This window comes from Neophocaena asiaeorientalis, unplaced genomic scaffold (genome assembly GCF_003031525.2).
Source record: "Neophocaena asiaeorientalis asiaeorientalis breed wild unplaced genomic scaffold, Neophocaena_asiaeorientalis_V1.1 scaffold39, whole genome shotgun sequence".
NCBI classification, from domain to species: domain Eukaryota; kingdom Metazoa; phylum Chordata; class Mammalia; order Artiodactyla; family Phocoenidae; genus Neophocaena; species Neophocaena asiaeorientalis.
This window is the reverse complement of record NW_020175670.1, coordinates 4,790,782-4,808,640: the sequence shown is the minus strand read 5'-3', so window position 1 is coordinate 4,808,640 and position 17,859 is coordinate 4,790,782. Positions and strand designations below refer to the sequence as shown.

The 17,859-nt window shown below is 41.6% G+C and overlaps 1 protein-coding gene across 8 annotated transcripts in view; it reads left to right on the top strand.

The window, feature by feature from the left end:
• LIMCH1 (LIM and calponin homology domains 1) overlaps positions 1 to 17,859 on the top strand; it is a 332,153-nt gene that overhangs the window by 246,303 nt on the left and 67,991 nt on the right. For 7 of the 8 annotated variants that reach the window (XM_024731734.1, XM_024731731.1, XM_024731732.1 and 4 more), the window contains exon 8: positions 3,109 to 3,361. In XM_024731734.1, coding sequence (XP_024587502.1) covers positions 3,109 to 3,361 — 253 coding nt within the window. Of the gene's footprint in view, positions 1 to 3,108; positions 3,362 to 4,717; positions 4,985 to 12,999; positions 13,303 to 15,726; positions 15,970 to 16,486; positions 16,817 to 17,859 lie in introns of all 8 variants that reach the window. The other variant, XM_024731727.1, reaches the window with a different exon arrangement.

The following is a 17,859-nucleotide window of genomic DNA, read 5'->3' as shown; positions in this document are numbered from 1 at the left end:
AAAAAAAAAAAAAAAAAAAAAAAAAAAAAAAAAAAGATAGACCCCTAGTTGCTGGAAGGGAGAGAAATGTAGCCCAGACGTAAAGGAAGGATCAGACTTTGATAAAAGTATGTCCGCCTCATCACGTGCAATGTTGGGCATAGATGGAGATGCCACCCTAGTACATTTTCATGTTTTCAGGGTGAAGTCAAGTCAAGATCTTTTGGGGCTTCCCTGGTGGCGCAGTGGTTGAGAGTCCGCCTGCCGATGCAGGGGACGCGGGTTCGTGCCCCGGTCCGGGAAGATCCCACATGCCGCGGAGCGGCTGGGCCCGTGAGCCATGGCCGCTGAGCCTGCGCATCCGGAGCCTGTGCTGCGCAGCGGGAGAGGCCACAGCAGAGGTCCGTGTACCATTAAAAAAAAAAAAAAAAAGATCTTTTGAAGTCATGGCCTGAGATAAGAAGGGGTTCTAACACTTATGGAAAGTATACCTCACCAGCCACTATCTGGGTGCTTTACATGTCTTGTAATCATCACGACAACCTAGAAGAGATGTATTATCACCTCCTTATTTCCAGTGAGGACACTGAGGTACAGAGGGCTTCAATTTCCCAGTCGCACAGCTAGTAGATGATGGAGCTGAAATTAGACCCTGGTCTCTAGGTCCGAAACGTTACGCTTCTTTCAGCTGAGCCACTCTGCCTCGGGGCATTTGCAAATTAACTTTTCTTGAAGTGCCTGTTGAAGACATTCATCAAAGGCTAATTGGGGGAAAAAAAAAAAAAAAGGTTATCTGTTTATGTGTTAAACAACCTATTTTGAGACTCTCTCTCAGTATATTATGGACAATATGTTTTTAGATATTGTACCAAAATAAGTTTCATAGATTACAGGATTTTAGAATGGGGTGTGTGTGTGTGGGGGGGGAACCGAGGCAACTCTAATCCATACTAAGCCTTCATAGTTGATTGAAGAATCATTTTCTTTCATTCATTTATTCAGCAAAATACAGTTCTTCCCCTAGTCAGGATGCTTTAGGCAAAGGACATTTTTCCAAGAGAAGTGTGTTGCAGAGGAAGGAGCTATGTATTCTCTACTTGTGCCCAAAGTTAGGAAACTGCAACAGTGCACATCATGATGACGACATCCTTTTAGCAAAGTCTGGTCCTTCCTTTCCCCAGGGCTATGCTTCTCTCCCTTCTAGCAACTAGGGGTCTTTCTTGGGCTGGAATCTGGAGAACAGAAACTGGAGTCTGGAGCTGTTACTTACCAGCCATGGAGAAAGGGCTCTTTGGGTCTCTCTGGGCCTCTGTTTCTACCACTGTAAAATGGGGATAATATCAAATAGGGAAACAAATCCAAGTGCTTAGCAAGTTAAGGTAGTATTAGTGTTTGTTATAAAGCATTCACAGGGGGCTCTGAATATTTTATTATGACACTGAGACAGATAGACTTGATAAAAGACAGGGTGAGAAGGGAGTTAAGTTATGAATCAAAAACCAACAAGTAATGAAATGGTCAAAACTTCAGAAGGGAGGCTGAAAGCAAGTGGCATGAATAATTCATAAATTGAATATTTCATCTGCAGCAATGAACAACTTGTTTATGGTCAATGCTTTAACTTTCACCATTTTTTAAAAGCCATTAAATCATTTTATCTCCAGGGCAATTCATTTCATTCCTATTTTTACAGAAAAAGGACAGGCAAGTGTGTTAGAGGCAAGCCTAGGAGCCCACAGGTCATCAGTGGCAGATCCAGAACTATTATGGCATAAAGAGTAGTCAGTGTTTGTTAGGCACTTACTTGGGGCCAAGTACTGTACCCAAGAGTTTTACATGTATCTGATCCTCCCAGCAGCACTATGAAGTAGGTGATATTATTATCCTCGCTTTATAGATTGGGAAACTGAGGTTTGGAGTGGTGAAGTGACAAATGACAAAACTAATGAGTGCCAGAGCTCAAAATGAAGTGGATCTGACTTAACCCCCTGCACTACCCACTCTGCTAGGCTGCCACATCGCTGGACTCTTAGTTTAAGGTTCTTTCCACACGGGTAAGGAGGTCAATTTCTATTTGCTATCAGTGGAGTTGAAGAACCTTTTCATAATGCTCTCAGTGATTAAGAGTTTTCAACCAGCATTCAAACGGTGGCTGCCTGTCACAGCAGTTTGTGTTCTCATGACAATTTCACTCTAATGGATCTTAGAAATCTGGTGAGATGAGACTCAGGAAACAAGGATACAATATAATTATGGGGGCTATTGACCAACAAAAGTTGGTAACATTGAATTCCTCTGTGTCGTGTAAAACACTGTTTAAGCCAAACTAATTCATTGATTCATCTGATCATTTGAGGATACCCACTGTGCCCAAAGACACTGTGATAAGTACAGTGTGAAGGATATAAAGCCCTTATTTTCAAAATACAAGGTAGATAGCATAATGCATCAGAAGAGAAATAGACCTTCGGGCCATAGTGTTCATAGGAAACAAAGATTGCCTCCAGCTATGGGTACCGGGAAGGGCTCCGAGGTAGAGGAATATGCACTTATTATATCTCAAGCCGTTTCCTGGAAGGCAAACCCTTGGTATAATCCAAACTGATCGTTTTTCTGAATTCCTATAGCTCTTATATGTCTGTGCTCGTTGATTATAACTGATATTCTCCAGGTGTTTCATGAATTGGTTAAAGGTACCTCAAAGACAAAGGATTATAAATCCTTCATAATTCTTATTTGTCAGAATATCTAGCACAGTGTAAGACATGCAACAACAGGTGCTGAGGAGAAACTCCACTGGTAAATTTATGTTTCTTCTTCTGAGAGTTGAAGGATCTGAGCAGGCGTATAGTTCTATTGCAAATGTGTTGTTAATTGTAACTCTCAGATACAGCTAAGCTTTCTTCTTTTTTTTTTTTTAATTTGACTTTTTTTTTCCTGATTAGAATGGAGAGCTTTTCCCAGAGTGGATTAATTTCGACTGATACTTTAGATTTGTTAAGTGAATAATTTAAGGAAGTAATCCCCGGAAGCCACAGATGTAACCACATCCCCCATACTGCATACTTGCCATTGGGAACTTTATTGCTGGCCCAGCACACTTTCTCAGCACCCATCCTCTCTCCCCAGGGAGAGGAAGCGACTCTGAATCCGACTTGCCCCATCGGAAGCTGCCGGATGTGAAGAAGGATGACATGTCTGCAAGGCGGACTTCCCACGGTGAGCCAAAATCAGCAGTGCCTTTTAACCAGTACCTCCCCAACAAAAGCAACCAGACAGCCTACGTCCCTGCACCTCTGAGAAAGAAAAAAGCAGAGCGAGAAGAATATCGGAAGAGCTGGAGTACTGCCACCTCCCCCCTGGGTGGGGAGAGGCCCTTCAGGTAAGACCTGGACTGCGCTGCTCCCATCCTGGCTTGTGGTACAGGAATTATGGCCCCAGGACAAGAATGAGCTCAAAGAGCCATTTTAGAACTTTGGTGTAAGATTACGGATGGAGGTGGGCAGGACAGATCTTCAGAGAGGGATTGTCATGAAAGAATATAAGCTTCGTGAAGGCACCTGTTCTAGGTGTGCCTGGCACACAGTAGGTATTCAACCAATACTGGTCTAATGAGCAGATTTTAACGAGCAGATTTCTGAAACTAGCTCTATCGACAGGACATTGAGAACATCTGTCATCCATGGCCTTCTGTGGAGACTGTCTGACTCCCACTCCTGTTAGATCAGGTGCAGTAAGACCTTTTATCTAGATGTAAGTTTATCTAGATATGAGCTCAAGCGTTATTGAAGCGTTATTGAAGTTTATCTAGATATGAGCTCAAGCGTTATTGAAGCGTTATTGAAGTTTATCTAGATATGAGCTCAAGCGTTATTGATGCACGAACATGCTTGAGTCACATGTAGAAACAGTCATAATGAAATGGAAGAAACATTGGACTTCTTTGAAGCGTTATTGAAGTTTATCTAGATATGAGCTCAAGCGTTATTGAAGCGTTATTGAAGTTTATCTAGATATGAGCTCAAGCGTTATTGAAGCGTTATTGAAGTTTATCTAGATATGAGCTCAAGCGTTATTGATGCACGAACATGCTTGAGTCACATGTAGAAACAGTCATAATGAAATGGAAGAAACATTGGACTTCTCATCTCTTGAGAGAAACAAGCAGTCTTTCCCCTAATCTCTGATTATGTTTTTGTATTTTATTCATTCATTTATTCAGCAAGTATGCATCTAGTGAGCTTCTACTACATGCTAGGTACTATCTTTTAGGCTTTGGGGACCCAGTGGTAGCTAAGATAGAGTCCCTGCCTTCAAGAACCGTAGAGTCCAATAAAAGAAACTTAAACAGTCTCGTCTAATCCCTTTCAGCAAAACCACCCTTATCATTGCATGGTTATTCCTTGTAGTCCACCTTTATTATCTATGATTTCCCATTGAATAAACATTAAAAGTTTTAATTATTGAACAAAGCATGAATTTTACCTTTCTAGAACAAAAGGTTTTTGCCTTTCAATATCAATTTTGAAATAGCTCTTAATCAATGTCGAGATTATGATGCATTGTATTAATTTAAAAATGGCTGCATTTAAGTTTTTTCACATTACCAGGATCATATTGTATGCTATGATTTTTTTTTTTTAAGTGGAAGTAATATCAGAACGACAGGGAGATGACATGGGATCTGCTCCCCAGCCTAGTCTGTTAGTTTGGTCAATTATGTTGTCCAACTCACTAGCTATCCTGAAACAATAGAGGAAGAGGGAAGTGAAGTGGGGTCTCCTTGTGAAGAGGACCCCGTCCGCCGAATGGACCCTGGTGGGAAGCCTCCTGGTGGTGGGTTAGAATTACCCACGGGCAGTGGGAAGGCACAGCCTCCTCCAGAGGGGGCTGCGGTGGCACCAGCTCCCAAGTCTGAAGAGGAAGACGCTGCTGAAATCCAAAAGCGCAGAAGGCTAGAGCAAGCTGGAATCAAGGTCATGCCAGCAGCACAGCGCTTTGCCAGGTTAGCTTTGCGGGCCAAGGACAGGCCTGGCTGGCTTTGTGCATGCCTGGAGGTTTGGAATCTGTCTGGTGTGATGGAGTTTCCATCTTGTTTTCCCACTTCCTGCTTTATCCGTTGCATCATTATTTCCTACTTGCAGCAGATAGAAATAGCGAATAGTCTTTGTCTTCAGGCCTGTCTCTGCTGAGTTTCTGGTTCTTTTAAATGGAGGTGAAGAGGGAGCTTTGTGCTGTTTGAGTAGACCTTGTCCTGGTCAAGTATGTGTGGTCAGTCATTTGTGGGCTACAGGATTTATCTTGCAATAACATCTTATTTTTCAATTGTTTATGGCTTGTTAATTTTCACACTACCCCTAAATGGCTCTTATCTTACTTTACACATCACTAGAAAATAGTTCTTTGGAACGGGGAACACTCTCTTTAGAAAGAGTGGCTGGCTGACAAAAATCCACTTACTTTCTTTGTCCCAAGGGAGTAGTAAGTAAGATTAGGTTTATTTGACTCATTTTCTAAAGCTCGTTGATTCAAAGACAAAGAATGGAGTAATTACTTCTCTTAATTGTAACAAAGGCACTAGTATACAGTCCTGGTGGCCTCATATTACATGTGAGATAGAGACCTTTAGCAATTGAAGTCACAGAGAACTATAGTTCTACAGTTTTGTGTAGTGTTTGGGGAAGCTGATTGATTTTTCTCATATAATAGCCACAAAGATACTAACAAATAATAGTGAGACCAAAATTTATTTGACAAATTGAAATTCATAACAGTTTGACAACTGAAATTCCTTTGCCACTTGCTGTTCCATTTAATCCTAAAAGGTAGGTGATATGCCCATTTTCAAGCAGAGTAAACTGAGGATCAGTGAAAGTAAGTTACTTGACCATCTCAGAGCTGGTTACCACTGACCTGGTGGCCAGATTCAGATGTTCTGACCATAGTACCACAGCTGCCTCACACACATTTAATGGAATATCTTCCATTCCTCCATACAACTGGATGTGTGATTATTGCTGTGGTCTAGGTCTTCAGTGAAAGTTCCAGTACTGACTTATATGGATTTAATCCTAGAGTAGCTTTGTACTGATAAAACATCAAGGAGGTAATTCTTTCTGTCTGTGGTATCCCACAAACAGGCTTGTCTGTCCTAAACATGTATGTGCTTCTAGAAAACTCTAACGTAAAACTGTGCTAATGTTACAGGCAACTCTCTGGGTTTCTGAAATAGTGAAGGGTAATGTCATAGAATCTTAAAAAGAGAAATAAATCCAGATATTCTTTAAATTTTGGTTCAGAGACCTTGTGAGACACATGCTTTTTCAACATCATTTGAACTTCTACTTATATCAATGACCAGGCTAGATGCTGAGAATACAAAAATGAAATATATCCCCTTACCGTTTTTCAGATTTTTTCTGCTTCTGTCTTCAAGTCTAGGGCACAGTGGAAATAGGTAATAGGTGATACAGATAAGAGTATGAATTTATAAAAAATCTTTAACCTTAATACCCTTGGCACACATACCTTCATTTTTTATCACATCTGTAAAGTCTTTAACTAAAATTTACCAAAGACACTATCATCTTTATGATGTATTTTTTTTCTTGTTATCTTCAAAAATTGCCAATCTGCTTGATTTTTTTAAATCTCATTTTAAAAAAATTGATTTTTCCACGATTACTAATGCTGTTGAGTATTATACCATGTTTATCGGCTACTTGGGTTTCTTCTTCTATAAATTCCCTCATATCCTTTGCCATTTATTTTTTCCTTTTAAAAAAAATATTGTATTGTGGTAAGAACACTTGGCATGAGATCTACACTCTGAACAAATCTTTAACTGTACAATACAGTGTTGTTAACTACAGATACAATATCATACACCAAATCTCTAAAATTTATTCGTCCTGCTTAACTGAAACTTTATGCCTGTTGATCAGCAATCCCTATTTCATCCTCCCTCAGCCCCTGGCAGCCACCATGCCACTCTTTGATTCTACGTATTTCACTACTTTAGCTACTTCATATAAGTGGAATCATGCAGTATTTTTCTTTCTGTGACTGGCTTAGTTCACTTAGCTTAATGTCTTCAAGATTTATCCATGTTGTCACATATTATAGAATTTACTTCTTTTATAAGGCCGAATAATATTCCTTTGTATGTATATACAACATTACCCTTATCCGTTCATCCCTTGATAGACATTTAGGTTGTTTCTACATCTTGGCTATTTTGCATAATGATGCAATGGAGATAGGAGTGCTAAGATCGCTTTGAGATCCTGGTTTCATTTCTTTTGGATATATACCCAGAAGTGGGATTGCTGGATCACACGATAGTTCTGTTTTTAATTTTTTTAAGGAAACTCCATATCATCTTTAGAGTATCCAAAAGAGCAAGGGGAGACAAATGGGCAGATACTTTAAGAGAACTCGGCACAGCCAGGAATCATGATGACGTAGAGAAAAGAAAAGTGGGCAAAGGCTGGGGATTCCACGAGTATACTGTGCCTCTTCAGTAACCGGGAGGTTTATTTTCTGCTAAAACAGTACAATCTTTTATGACAGCTCCCATTCTGTGTACAAACCTGGAATCACGATTAGTTTACAAATGTAATTCTAATTGATGAGTAGTATATTTTTGTGGTAATTTTTGCTCCTGTCCACGTTCCTGTTATCTGCCTTAATTCTTACATATTTTATCCAAGTTAGCTCTATTAAGCAGAAGTTCGCAGGTCAGTTAATATCTGCAAATGTCAGTTACCGTCACACCTTAGAGCTACTGACTTAGCATTTAAAACGGAGTTCAGGAAAATCATGCATATTCCCAGAGAATGTTCCCAATAGCAACACAACACAGCTGCTCCAAACACCCAGAATTCATTTGTTGATAGATTTTTCAGCTGCTAGCTCTCTCATAAAAATTTTATACATACCATGCCACTAGCCTGGCCTGTCTGTGTCTTTGTCACCTACTTTTTGCAGCCCACAGCAGAGTTGACAGTCATTCTAAGTTTATCCACATTTGGGATCCTGCTTTTAATGTGGCAGAAAGTAGCTTAACTGGAATGAAATGCATATCATGAAGAAGAAAAGGATTCTTGGTGTCTGGAAAATAAGAATATAAAACATTTAAATATGCTGACGTCTCTTAAGGCATTGTAACCTCAGTCTCCTGTCTTTGCAATCCAGATGAATTCTGGCCACCACATCTTGGAACCCAGCAAGAGGCCCCAGATATTTCTTGCGGCCCATTTTTTTAGCTGGGAAAGTCTGTGTTTGGAGAGATGGGTAGAGGATGAGGCATAGGCAAGGAAGGAGGCATGTAGACAAGAGTAAGGCTGTATCCGGACGCGCAGGCTCAGTGGCCATGGCTCACGGGCCCAGCCGCTGCGCGGCGTGTGGGATCCTCCCAGACCGGGGCATGAACCCATGTCCCCTGCATCGGCAGGCGGACTCTCAACCATTGCGCCACCAGGGAAGCCCAGATTGGTTTTTTGTTTTTTGGGGTTTTTTTGGGCTGTTGTTTCCCAAGTATTCTCAAACACCTCCTTAAATTATTTTTAATATATAAAAAGGAGCAGAAGTGCATGTTAGTCCATTTTCACATGAGTTTAGAAGCCTAGAAGTCCCAAGCTTCCTATCAAAGAATATATTAGGAGGTATCTTAGCACCAAGGGACAGAAAGTAGGTCTTTCTTAATAAATATGTGGAATTGATATTTATTAGAGTTGCCACTGGAGTCAGAAGTCCATAAACTACTTTTCCTTCCCTTTTAGTTTATGATTAAGTTAGCCTAATTACCCCCCAAATATGAGACTCTGCTAAAGAAGCCAAGATCTCTGCGTTTAAGAGGATAAAGTAAGAATCAAGATTCACTTCCCCTGAATTAAAATGCCATGGAGATTTGAGTTCTCTGACTTGGTGTTTCCCATTGGAGAAGTAAACTTTTTTTTTTTGAACTGAATTATAGGTTTCACGTGATTGGACTTCTTTTCTAATTGTTTTCATATGTTTCAGCACTCAGTCTTTTCTGCTAGTCTGTGGATCTTCTCAAGCACATAGTAATTAATTACAGAGGGGGGGGAACCCTCCAAGGAACAATAGACATTTTAGAAATCTTTAGAGGAAGAGCAGATGCAGCTAAGTGCCAGGAACATATTCTCTCCATCCCTCCTTACCAGATGCCTGTGTCACTGCTTCTTGCTGCACAGATTCTTGGGGATCAGAGACCAGGCAGACACATAACTTGCATGAACCTTTGTGGCTCTGGATGTAGCTGCCCTATTGGGACACTGTGTGAACAGGGAGGTCCCTGGTGTTGCCCATGACATTCCCAGGAGGCCAAACAGGCTTTTCTGGAGAGCCCAGTTTCTTTCAATAGAACAAACTGACTGCCAATCTGAGCTGGTTGCTTGTGTGTTGCCAAGTAAAAGGGGGTGAAAGAAAATGCCAGCTCTTCCTTAGTTTAAATCATTATCTCATTCACTTTGAAATATATAAGCCTTAGAAACTTTGAGACAAGAGCTTTTCCTCCCCCTCACCTGCTTAGGACCCACAATCTCTCCTACAAAGATAGCCTTACTTGTCTTAGGACAGGGTTGCCAGGTTGAAGGCAAGGCTTGGCATTTCTCATTTCACATTAGACTGTATTGCCTTCTTAAAAAAAAAAATTATTTATTTTTGGCTGCTTCAGGTCTTAGTTGCAGCACACGGGATCTTCCGTTGTGGTGTACGGGCTTCTCTCTAGTTGTGGCACGTGGGCTCCAGAGCACATGGGCTCAGTAGTTGCAGCGCTCAGGCTGAGTTGCCCTGTGGCATATGGGATCTTAGTTCCCTGACCAGGGATCGAACCCGCGTCCCCTGCATTGGAAGGCGAATTCGTAACCACTGGACCATCAGGGAAGTCCCTGTATTCCTTCTTAGTAAAGCAGTGATCTGGGTCCGTCGAGCAACCCCTACTTCCCAAGGCAACTAACTCATCTGTGAATGACTCAGACAAAATAAAAGTGCCAAACCGCCCCATGAATATCAAGCCAGACAGCCAGGGTCTGCCACTTAAATTTACTTACTTTACCTACATTCAGATGACTGGAACTGGAAACCTCAGTGGACATGATAATACTGATCTTGCAGGGTTGTCATAAAAGTTAACGTATCTGGAATATACTAGCTCTTCAGAGGTATTATAATTATTGAAAAACAAAGTAGAATATACTGAAGCTTTACAATAGAATGACCTTCAGAAAAGAAGGGCTCATTATAAAAAGTCATTTAAATATTCTGCTAACTAGACACCTGCGAACATAATCCTACATATCTGCCTTATACACATTATTTATTACTTCATAGCCAACAGTGCCGGCCCAGAATTTATGTCATTAAATTTTTGCTCTCTCTGAGTCTGCCTGGAAGCTCTGAATTTACAGGATTCAAGCAATTAGCAGAATGTCATTATGATCGTTTTTTCAAGTGGGCAGGGAGTGGCTTTAAGAGGCCAGTGACATGGAAAGCTTTCTTCACCCCCTTTTTTTAAGTCCACATATCTAAATTGAGATCACTTGAAATGAGTCCTGCTACACTGGGCATTTAGCCTGAAAAGAAACACCCTGGGGAATTTGTAGCCTGGCTGGACTCACATGATGCATAATGCACGAGATTCTCCCTTCTCAAATTGGCATCACAAATTGGCATGGCTATTTGCATAAATGCATACGTTTTATTCCATAGTATTCTGCCTGAGTTGGGGAAAATTGAAACCCAGGACCCTGGTCAAAAAATGGAAGGAGTGTTGCTTTGGGACTTGAAAGCTTCAAGCTCAGGATCTGCTCCTTTACTGGAATTGGAGTCGGATCAGCTGAGATGAGATAATGCATTTGAAAGGGCTCTGTAAACTGTAAAGTGCTGTGCAAGCACTGTAAGGTATGATTAGTTAGCATTCTACTGTCATTAATCCTGGCTGAACATTGCTGTCTGTAGCCAGCAGTGCAAGTCACGACTTCATTCTAAGCACAACTCATATGATCCCTTTATTTAGTAACCAAAATACTTCTCTTTCTCCTACTTCCATAGTAATGATAATGCCTTATTTTTTGTATGATGTTCTGCTTTCCGAACTGTTCCTGGCCGTGTCCTTTGTTTAATGAATAGTGCAGTGATTAAGAACAGGACCTCTGGAGCCAGACTCCCTGGGTTTGAATTTTAACTTCAGCAGAGTGGCACTTTGAGCTTGGGCAAATTTCTTCACCTAATCTCAGTTTCCACTCTATAAAATGGGGACGCTAATCACACTACCATTGCAAGGCTAGTATTAAGGTTAAACAAATTAACACTAGAAGGAATTCTGGCACGTGGTGGGCGCTCGATAATAGTTAACCACCTTCTTTGTCATCATCAGTGTGCTTTTTAAATCATGCGTTTTCGAAGAGATTAATTCAATGGCCTATCATTTCCCACTGACCATCCTTTATGGCCACAGTCAACCAATGCCAGTTGGTTCTTGCCAGACTTGTTGGCTAAGGATGCAGGGAGGAGAAAGAGCACGGTCCAGGAGTGGCCAAGCAGGAGACCAAGAGCCGGAGTGCAACTCAAAGGGCAGAATTTTATATTTTAAGAAATAACTTTATTCAGAGAGCAAAGCACCACCCACCACCTCTAAATTCCACGACTGAAACTTCTATTGAGAATAGTGGTCAGCAGGGAGAAGGAGTTTTCTGGACATGACTAATGATGGTTTGATTTTTCCGAAAGTCAGGAGTGAGGGCCTGCTGTTTTGTTAGGCTGACGGGCCTCCTCTGCAGCAGTACAGGGTAAGCAACAGACAGCAGGCCACCTGGTCAGCCAGAGTAGACAGCGTTTCCCTGCTTGTATGACTCTCAGCCAGGCTAATTCCTCCTGTCTTCATTTCTGAGACGACCTGTCCCATGACCATGAAGAGTTTACCCTTAATCCTCCTTCAGAAATCGGATACAAAGTAGGTGAACTTCCTTTAGAAGTCAAGATGCTTTATCTACTCACCATCTCTATGAACTGAGAAGATAATAAATGATATTTGTAAAGTTTTAATATTTCATTATGACTTAGAAGCAAGGCTGATCTTATGAGTAGGGGGGAGGAGTTTGTTTGAATATCAGAAAGGTGCCATCGACTGCATTCCCACCCTACCCACCCCCAACAAGAACAAAAAACAAAGCATAAAAAGTCCTAATATTCCACCATTAAACTGCATTCCTCTTTAAATTCTAAAGAATTTTAAAGTTTGGTGCCTTCAAGATTTCCTTGAAAATGAAAATAGCCCTAAGTAAACATTTTGGCAAAATGTCTTCATAGGATTTACTTGACAGCTAGCATATGACAAAGCAGAAGAGCTGGGCGGTGGAGAGTCATGGGGGTAAAAGACCGAAGAAAAGGTTGCTGGTGGGAGGGTGCAGGGCACGATAAGCTTTTGTGCCTGAGTCCATCCTGTCCATGGTCATAAACTATTCCAGATGTTTCAGGTTAGCTCAGCTCTGCAGAAAGACCATCCTTACACTTGGCAGTCTGGGACACATCCCAGGTGTGCTGTCACATAGCTGCATTCATTAGCGTTCCTCCAGATCAGTTTCTTGGTAGCTCAACTTTTTTCCCTGTCAGTCAAAATAAACCGAGTACCTATTGGGTACATTATTAATGTGCCAGAGGAAAAATAACAAAATGCTTCTTACTTTTCCCAACTTCATGAAAAGAATTTGGATTGTCACTTTCAGAGCCATTTAGGATCCTGCCTTTCTGACGCTGATGGGGCCCTGCAAGTTAAATGAATTTTTTAGTATTGCTAGTAGCTGACTAAATTCCAGGTTTTGAAACCCACCCTAACCCTGCTGCAATTCTGGACTAAAATAGTAAACAGATGTCATCTGGACTAATGATATTGAGAAGACCTTTCACTAACAAGACAGTTGGCTGCCTGGAGATGGGGATTTAAAAACCGTTTTGGTCTGATCACATGTGGAGTTCCGTTTAATTTTGCTTTATCAGTCAAAAGCAATTAAGTGATGAGAAAGAAGCTGTTCGAGATATTATCCTTCGCAAAGAAAATCCTTTCCTGATCCACCGACACAGCAGAGATTCAGAATCAGAAGATGAGGTCGCACGTCGACTGCCGGACCTTGAGAAAGATGACTTTGCCGCCAGGAGAGCTAGGATGAACCAGACCAGGCCAGTGGTGCCACTGCATCAACTCCTCTATGGGCCTTACCGAAAAAAAGAAGCAGAGAAATCAGATGGCAGCAAGCAACCCTCAAAGGGAATCTCAGAAAAGAAAAGTCTAGAACATAAAAGGTGTGCTCTGTGTGTGTGTGTCTGTGAAGGAGAGAGAGAATATAGTTCGGCAAAGGTGATTTGTATTAAAGCTCCCCATTCCTCTGTTTCCTGCCCTAATTACATATAATCAGTAATGATGGTTTATTTTAAAGTGGAGCCCCAGGTATCCAGTCTCTCCTAAGTTCAGATGGCAGGGAGTAGAGTGGTCCTGTCCAAGATAGGGCTGAATTCACCAAATAAATATGGAGCTCAAGTGTGCAGATGTGCTGTATGTGGGCACATCACCACATATGGGTGCTGGTGTCAGAGACGGGCGCTATTGGCATAAATAGACATGTGCTATTCCTGATCAGGGAACAGCCACCTCTCAAGGTTGCTCCAGTCCATCCATAGCAGGCAGAAATCATAGTTATTCCTTAGCTATGAGCCCTTCTATCTTATTAGCACCTTTGAGATATGGGGGGAAAATGAGGCTTGCTGTTTCTTCCCTCACACCAACACGATCACCTAGACATCTGACGATGGAGATTTCTCATTAAAAATCCTCAAATATATAATATAACACACTTCTATTTGTTCTGTCATAGAAATTATTTTTAAGTGAGTTTCCTTCTCCCGACTTTTCTCCCATCTTCTTAATTAGGGAAAGGAAAGCTTAATGAAATGGAATTTGGCCAGCGATTTTTATCCTGAGAGGGATATGGATTCATTCAAGCCATCAGCCTGCTAAGTTTCAGTGTACAGAGTTCATCATTCTTGTATTTTTCCTTACCTCAGAATCAGAGTTCGCATCTTTATTATTTAATTGCCATATTTTGGCCTATCACTTAAGAGGTTTGTAATCCATTGAACTAAGAATATAAATATCTGAACTGTGTTTTACACAATTGAAGTGGTTCTTTGGGCAGAGTCATTGAGATCAGTGAAGCAGTTAGTGTTTTCTATTGTTTGATTTAGGAAGCACCAGGTACAAAACACATGAAAGATCTCTGGACACAGAACAGGGATTTGAGCATAGAAGACCCGGCACATTTTTTTATAGGACACATTCTAGCTTCAGGAGGCTCTTGGTCTTTGCAGTCCTTGTTGGCATGCCTTGTAACAAACCGTTCTCATAGGGCCTTGCGGGAGGGATCAGTTGTTGCCAGTGAAACAAAGACTTCTGGATAACTGAGTAGCATCAAGGCATATTGATGCGGATCAGCAACTTGAGTTAGGAAAAGGAGTAGCTTTTGTACCTCCCTTTTTTCCTTTCTCCTGCATGCAATTTTAATTCCTGATATTTCCAGCCCCATTTGTCTGTTGTCACCTGACTCTGTGTTTGGGGACACAGCCCACGATCTCTCTAGAGAGCTTCAAAGAACTGATGAAAAAAAGAGGGCTCCCTGGAGGCTCTTTGCTATGCCCTCCTTGATCCCCTTCCCCAAACTAAAAGTAAATAGAAAATTCTGTCGCCTTCCTATTTGCATAGGCTCTGTAAATACACCAAGTCATCCAGGTAAAAAGAGAATGGTTTTCTGGCTTGGAAGATTTATTTTGAAAAAAAATGAATAGCCCTATTTATGTATATTTCTGAAATTTTCTATCTCAAGAAACATATTTAGTTAGAAACTGACTTTTAATGTGACATAATGTTTATGCATATAGATGCCACAACTTTGGCTTAAATTATGATATTGTCAACATTAGGCATCTAAAGCTCACTTCTTAGGAAAACAATTGAAAATATCAGATTTAGCATTAATAAAGGTGAACAGTTATTGACACAAGAAACAAATGGGTATTGCCTCTGTGGATCCAGGTAAAGAGGATGCCCTCTCTGTTCTTCAGGTTTACGTTAGCCAAACCTAATTAATGCTATCAGGAGGCAGAGACTGAGTTTGAACATTGAAAGTTTCTATTCAGCATTGACTTAATCATACTTTCTGGCAGTATGAAGGTTTATGGTTGAGGTGTTCAATATGTGAACAATGTTCCAACTATCTCCAAACTAATTCTAGAATTTGGATCATGCAGAGCTCATTACTAACACTTCACTGCTGCAGTAAAAGACGTTCCAAGAAGGCTCAGGGATTCAATCAGAAAACTTGAATTCATTACAGTAACTTGAATAGTGTGGGAATTGGGCATCATTACTGTCAAACTGAAATCTCATTACCATTCTTAATAGTCTTTCAGCGAGCCCTGGCTTCTCTTCCTAAACTAAACTAGAGTCTGTCATCTGGTGGAAAAACTCTGTCTCTTTACAGTGTCAAAAGGGTAGCATAGACAAAAGTAATCAAGGCTGCAATTGATTCCACATTTCTGCGAAAGGGAGAGGTGCTTCCATCATTCCATTCTGTCTTCAGCCTCTGAATTTCCATGCTTGACATTCTGTTTGTCTGCTCCCCTTCCTGGAACCTGATTTTTCCAATAACGTGGGGGCCTGGATCAAATTGACAGAAACCAAGGCCAAACGGAAGAGGTGAAGTCGAGGGTGACCTGTATTGTGCGGGCTCAGGAGAGTGAACCTGCGGAAGAGGGGCTCAGGCAGGTGCCGGATCTTCACAAGGATGACCTGGCGCAGCGCAGAATTCAGGGCAGGCTTCGCCCTCACCGCGAGGCTCCGAGCTTTGTCACGGTCGCCAATATAACAGAAGCCGACCGGGAGACGTGGGAGAGGCTGAAAGTGTCAGGAAAGACGAGGTGTGTCATGTTTTCCCCTGGATTTCTCCTAACAGTGGTATCATTTAACTTTGAAGGAATCACTTATCCTTCTATCATTTTTTATTTTCATGGCCAGAAAAAATGCCTCAAAACTCAAAGCATATTCTGCATGAGTTGAAACTTGTTAATACTAAAAATTACAAGCCACAAGGACAGGAAACATCCTCTTTAATTCAACTGATTTATTGTGAATGCTTATTTTGATAGGCTCATTTACGTGTAAGGAATTGAAACTTGACTTTTAAATAATTTTAATTATTTCATCGTACCCAAGGTTTTCTTATGCCATCATTTATGATGTTAAGAAAGCTACAGAAACTTAAAGTGCTATTTACCTAGGCAAGACAATGATCATTTCTTCATTTGATTGATTAATGGAAAAGCAATTCTGCTTTAGACATTGAAGTATATTTCATACATCCAGTGTTTTTTCAAAACTCTTCATTGATTTTACTCACCTTAGAAACCTTTGGAACTTATTTCCGGTTCTGACTAGGGATGGAGATGTGGAGCACACATGTGCCCCTGAGCCTTCACCAGAAATTAAAGCAGAAACTGCTATCCGTGATGACTTTGCCAGCCGCAAGGCAAGGGCTTATAAGAAAGCTTCCAGCCCTAGGCAGAAGTTCGTGCACTTCGGACCAGTGACAGAGATAGATCAGCAGACATGGAAGCGGCTCAGCATTGGCAGGGCTGGGCCGAAGGAGGATGCAGAGGAAGTCATCAGTCACAGCCGCAAGATTCAGACGTACTCTGCGTCCCCTGCCTTGGCGGCCATGTCCAGTTTACAGGAAGACCACAGGCTTAATCCACAAAATGACTGCAGGTACTTTTTGCCATTACATGTGCAAGGAGATCTGCATGGGAATCACTGCTGCTTTTAAAGAGTTTGCTGAAGCACATTAAAGAAACCGCCAGAGATGACATAGTTTTAACAGCCTCTTTTGCTGGTTAGCAGAGAAGTAATGTCAGTAGATTTCCCCGCGGGGAAACGTGTGTGAAGTTAAATGACAGACACCCATTTTGATTCTGTTGTCACCAGAATCACTGCCTGGGAATGCCAATAATTCTGGCAAATGATTCATCTTCCCTTGGCTGCATTAAGCAGTATTTTATTTGTTGGCAATACTGAACAAACTAGATGGAATGTTTTTATGATACCCTTCATGTTTCTCCTAAAGATACATTGATAAAGGGCTTCCCTAGTGGCGCAGCGGTTGGGAGTCCGCCTGCCGATGCAGGGGACACAGGTTCGTGCCCCGGTCCGGGAAGATCCCACATGCCGCGGAGCGGCTGGGCCCGTGAGCCATGGCCGCTGAGCCTGTGCGTCCGGAGCCTGTGCTCCGCAACGGGAGAGGCCGCAACAGTGGGAGGCCCTCCCGCAAAAAAGAAAAAAAAAAAAAAAAAAAAAAAAAAAGATACATTGATAAAAATCTGGGTTATCTATACCCTCCCTCTTTCTTATCCCACGAGGGAGAAAAAAATTGTGATTAGTGTCATTAAGTTCAGATTTTGGACATCTAAGTAGACACACAAAAAAGTAAACATCTCTCCCCCGCCACAGCTCCCGCCCAGTTTTTAAAATTATATAACAGAACATGAGTAGAAAAAGACTCTTCTTTTGAGGGTTCCTGTGAGTCAGGAGTTTCCTTGGATGAATCAATCACCATCCAAATTTGTGAGGCGTCACCAGGGAAAGACCTTGTAGGGCTGTCATCAGTCCTCATCCTCACTGGAGGCCTTCCAGCTGTGAACTCCCAAGCCCTCTGTTGGGGATTTGGTTCCACGGGCTGGTCTTTCTTCCATTAAGCAGGTATAGGGCATTTCTAAAGTTCTGGATTCTCCGTGCGCTAGGTGTGCTTGGGGAAA